This window comes from Sinocyclocheilus rhinocerous, unplaced genomic scaffold (assembly GCF_001515625.1).
Source record: "Sinocyclocheilus rhinocerous isolate Xijiao unplaced genomic scaffold, SAMN03320098_v1.1 scaffold345, whole genome shotgun sequence".
Classification (NCBI taxonomy): domain Eukaryota; kingdom Metazoa; phylum Chordata; class Actinopteri; order Cypriniformes; family Cyprinidae; genus Sinocyclocheilus; species Sinocyclocheilus rhinocerous.
The window spans coordinates 1,097,615-1,103,031 of record NW_015630020.1 but is presented as its reverse complement, the minus strand read 5'-3'; the positions used below and the strand labels follow the sequence as shown (position 1 = coordinate 1,103,031).

The 5,417-nt window shown below is 36.2% G+C and overlaps 1 protein-coding gene across 1 annotated transcript in view; it reads right to left on the bottom strand.

The window, feature by feature from the left end:
• LOC107739484 (echinoderm microtubule-associated protein-like 4) overlaps nt 1-5,417 on the bottom strand; it is a 66,209-nt gene that overhangs the window by 17,911 nt on the left and 42,881 nt on the right. The window contains exons 12-15 of the mRNA XM_016551611.1: nt 4,484-4,594; nt 3,774-3,869; nt 3,339-3,473; nt 2,299-2,409 (exon numbers count right to left, since the gene is read on the bottom strand). Of these exons, the coding sequence (XP_016407097.1) occupies nt 2,299-2,409; nt 3,339-3,473; nt 3,774-3,869; nt 4,484-4,594 (453 nt within the window). The remainder of the gene's footprint in view (nt 1-2,298; nt 2,410-3,338; nt 3,474-3,773; nt 3,870-4,483; nt 4,595-5,417) is intronic.

Here is a 5,417-nt window from a genome sequence, read left to right as displayed (position 1 = left end):
TAGGCTACTTGTTGCACAGTTTTTCTTTCATTTTCTTAATTTATTATTTAAGTAAAAATATGTTTCTCGTATAGGCCTATTTATTCGTATATATATAGCCTTGCTTTATTATGTTTTTCTCCGCTGGCAGAAGCACTGCAGGTGTGTGATGTGATAGGATGGCCATGTGAATCCTTATGTTCTGTTGTTTGCTGCTTTTTGCGCATGTAAAATTAATCCCCGGAAAACAAATGTTAGTATTTTTAACGGGTCACAGACACTTATCCTTTCTAATTTAATTCAATTCTAATTTAAAATAATCTTGTCGGTTAACGGTTAACAATCGGTTAACGAGCGTCGGTTGTCGGTTAGGAAAAATAACCGAAATGAACATCCCTAATCAAAAGTCTTTACTGTTTTTTTTTAAGATTTATTTTTTGCGTTTTATGCCTTTTATTTAGATAGGACAGTAGGTCGACAGGAAGCGAAGTGGGTGAGAGAGAGAGAGGGGGGTGGGATCGGGAAAGGTCCACGAGCCGGGACTCGAACTCGGGACGCCCGAAGCGCAAAAGCGCTATATGTCGGCATGCTGCCCACGAGGCCATCGGCGCCGACAAAAGTCTTTACTGTTAATTTTGATCAATTTAATGCATCCTTGCAGAATATAAGTATTCATTTCATTCAATATATCAAATCTTACTGACCCTAAACTTTTGAATGGTAGTGCAATAACACTGGGCCAAGCTTCTGGATCAAGTGTCACTAATATGTAAATATAAGCAGTCGTGCTTATGTATTCATTTGTTTATGTAGAAGTTTGAGATGAGCTACAGGCAGCTGAACTTCCATAAATGCACTTCTTTGGACTCAGGAAAGAGTTTGAGTTTTGAAAGTTACAGATTTTATAGATTAACGAAGAATTTCATTTCAAAGTATCAAGTAAAACTACTACAAGTGCTCGATTGGGCTCTGTGATTGGGAGTAGTAGTAGTAGTTTCCATCCTTTAGGGGGTGCTGTGTCACAGGACTGCACTGTACAGATTGAGGGGGTAAATAAAGGAGTGATAAACGAGCAGGAGTTGGCAGAGTTTCAGCCTGTGGTGCAGCCAATCCAGTTCCACAGCATGCCAGTGAAAACCATTACAACTCCAGGATCAACACAGAGAAAACAATCTGTCAACTTGTGCGCACAGACACTAGCATGTGTGCATGTAAACACAGTTTCAGTCACATCACATTTCACGAGCTGTGCCCTTCCATTGAAAGTCTTCTTGAAAGCTACTCTCTGCCACAGGTTTCTAGAAGTTTCTGTTTACGTCACTGTTTTCCTGAAATGAATGCTGGCCTCATTAACATTATACATTATAGTATTGACGAAACAAAACGTTAATAAGGTACCTCAAAGTGCCATGATACTAACATATTTTCTAATACCACAACTGTTTTCAACACTGATAATATTAAGAAATGTTTCTTGAGCAGCTAAACAGCATATCAGAATGTTTTCTGAAGGATCACGTGACACTGAAGACTGGCGTAATGATGCTGAAAATTCAGCTTTGCATCACAGGAATAAATTACATTCTAAAATACATTTAAACAGAACGGTTAACTGTAATACTATTTCACAATAATATTGTTTTACTGTATTTCTGATCAAATAAATGCAGCCTTGGTGAGCATAAGAGACTTGTTGCAAAGAAATGATTATTTTACATAAACTTGAGCACACATGGGCCGTAGTAGGTCAAATGTGAGGGGCAGCGAGGTTGTATATGTTGCATTTACCATAGTGTAATAAATTCCTCTTTTTAACTGAGTGTATTTTACTACTGAAGTAAAACAAACTATGGAATGGCAATCATAAACTGAGCTTTTCATGTAATTTTCACAGTCATGACATAAGAAATAAACAAAGATTTCCTATAGCAGTGTGTTGTCAGAGTTGTAAATCCTACAGCCTTTCCTGACCTGTGCAGTAACTTATCTGCTACTGTTAATATGACATGTGTCTTTTGGTAGAACATAATGTGGCTATGCATTGACCCTACATGCATCTGGCCTCATTCTACTTCCTTTATTTTCTTTTATGGTGAGCGGGAACTTCTCTAGTCTCTTTGGTTTCAGAGCGTGCTGCATAGCAGCGGATCATACTGCATTTGGTGGAGGATACTATAACTTGCCACCAAAGTACTTTTTGTAAGGAAATGCAGGTGATGATGGAAAAATTAGGAGAATGTTAATTCTCGGGTGAAGTATGTCTTTTAGTATGTTGGCAGTGCTAATAATGTCTGTGCCTGTGTGTGTGTGTGTGTGTGCCTCAGCGGTGCTGCGGGTCCATATCAGCATGATTCCTCCTGAGTCTCCGGTCAGGATGTCTCCATTATTGAGAAAAGCCAAACACTGCACAAATTTTGGCTTCTCATATTTCTGTCAAAGACACACAAACAAAAGTATTAAATGTGAACTCAGGTTTTATAAACTCCATGTACTATGTACTAGTCTGTGCTTTGTACATCAAGCTGACTACAGCATTAGTCAAGAAATGTTTCTTGGGCTGGGAAATGTTGCTTAAATAAAATTTATCTTGATATTTTTTTGACACGCCTCAATATTTACTGTATTTTCTCTGAAATGGTCTGACACGGCGATTTTTTTCCCCAATCCGTAAAAATCTAGTTAAAATAATTATGGTATGTTTTTTCACATTGATATTCACTAAATGAGCTCAAATATATGAAACAATATAACAAAGTATATAGTAAAAATATATATATATTTACCTGCAGTACATATATTTTAACTAAAACATTTCAATTTTAAAAATAATGCAACATGGAGTCTTCCATGGACTCTTCTGAGTAATTATGCTAAATAATAAATGAATCAGAGTTCTGAATCGATTCGTTTATTATTGCTTTCTCCAGTGAAAAAGTCGTGATGTGAGAGGACAATAAGGGATGGACTTTTTTCACTAGAGGAAGCATTATTATGGATTGATATTTTGGCCAGAATCGACAGTTTAAAGTTAAAGTGCCTTAATGATGGACTTGTTTCTTAAAAACAGGCAGTTTTTCATAAGATGCTAACTGATGGACCAGAGTAGGATTACGAGTGAATTATTGTGATGTTTTTATCAGCTGTTTGGACTCAATTCTGACGGCACCCATTCACTCTAGAGGATCCATTGGTGAGCAAGTGATGTAATGCTAAATTTCTTCAAAATTTTGATGATAGAATAATTCATCTACATCTTTTATGGCCTGAGGGTGAGTACATATTCAGCAAATTTTTATTTTTGGGTGAACTATTTTCTTTTTAAATTCCCCAATGAGAAATATAAGCATTGGTATCCTTACGCCAAAGATGCCTTGTTTGCGGGTGAGTGAGGAACCGCTCCAGGTCCAGAAGAAGATATGGGATTTCCCACATGTGACAATGGTGTTGGCGTCAGTCGGGTGAAACTCCACCGCTAAGACCACTTCATTGGTTGTCTGATAAAACAGTATATTGGCAAAATCATTACATGAAGAACAAAGAGATGAGAAGAAGCAAAAGAGGAATGTGCAGGGAAACCGGGTACAAATGGAACAGACATGGCAAAACATAAAAGGACAAGAAGGAAGCCATCTGAAACGAGATGAAAAAGGCTGAGAAGAAAGGAGGAGGAGGAAACAAGATAAGGGCTAAGAAATCTAAAAGAAAGGAACAAAGGAAGGGAGATGGTAAAAGAGGAAGCGAGTGGTGATATGTGAGACAAGAGAACCAAATGAATCAAAGAAGTGTCCACGTACCTTAATCTCAGCGATTTTTGATTTCTTCTGCCAGTCCCACACAGTGAGCATGTGCTCATTAGAGTCATCAATCACACTGAGATGAATGCCTGAGTCCTACACACACACACACACACACACAAAGGTTGAGCATCACAAATCCATACTCTAACAATTTAGATAAAATTACTGTTTACAAACAAACACTCAATCACAACACTTTCGGTTTCTTCAGTCTCCCCATAAAAGAGCTGTTTATATATTTGCACTTCATTCAAATAGAGTCACTCAAAATGACCAAAGATTGCAGTGCTTGATGTTGAAACAACCAGGTTCATAAAAACTTGAGGTTTTCCACCATTTGTAAGGTGAAGAAGTCTTGTATTATCCAGTAGTCACCAGAAAAAAACTGTCACAAGGCAACAAAATTCCTATCTTCCTCTGAGCCAAATTACAAATATTGTTCAATTCTCAGTCGATTTGCACAGACATGATATTATTTTATGGCATATCCTGATTTCAAGGTTAGCATTATTGGCAGTTGGAATAAAAAAAAAAATAATGCAAACATGACCCAGATCCAGGAAGAGCGCAGTGCAAGACTGTGAAAAATATTAGAATAATTTAGAAAAAAAAATAAAAAAATTCTTATCAATGATCAAAATGTTTGTTAGGCAATGCTAATTAAACAATGAAATCAATTCAAATTAGATAGCTGATGTTAGACTCACGGCTTTAGAGAAAGCGAGGGATCCAACTCCTCTCTCAAAGGTGCCGAGGCCGATGATCTGCAGCGTGGACAGACTGACGGAGTCCCAAACTCTGACGTGAGGCTGAAGCGGCTGCGGGATCCACAATACAGACATGTCAAATATCACAGCAGGAACTTATGAGGTAAACATCCCAAAAGAGCTTAAGCTTTTAAGTACTTTAGGGATCCTCTGAATACCTGCAGGTTGATGTGTTTATGCACTTTCAAGACATAGTTTGTCTTGAAAGTTTGTTTGCTAAAGCGGAATAGAAACTAGCCAGTTATTCCAGACCTGTTCTCCTATTTTAGCTTAACTAAAGCCAAAAGATGGAGCATAATATTTGAAAATGAAGTTGAGTAGTTTAACAGGTGCTTGGAAAGAAAAAATGAATGCCATATAATGAGCAATGAGTAAATGTTATGAGCAAATCAAGTTATACTGACAGGACAAAACAAAGTGAGAGAAATAGCTATTATGGAAGAATGAGCCAGTTGTATCATACTTTAATTCATGGCAGTTATAAGATTATCAATGCAGAAATACAGATACAGTACAACAATCAAGTTTTATAAATAATTTACAATTGTTAGAAGGTGAATATAAAAAGATTGAATGCTTACATACTCCGAGAGACACAACTACATGATTGTTTAATGCATCAGTATGATTTTTTATGTTTTTAAAAGACGTCGCTCATGCTCACTAAGGTGCCATTTATTTGATCAAAAATACAGTAAAAACAGTAATATTGTGAAATATTATTACAATTTAAAAATTATTAAAATTTAAAAGTTTTCTATTTTAATATATTTTCAAACGATTTTTTTTTCAGGATAATCTGATAATTAGAAGGTTCAAAATAGCATATATTTGAAATATATATATATATATATATATATATATATAATTTTTG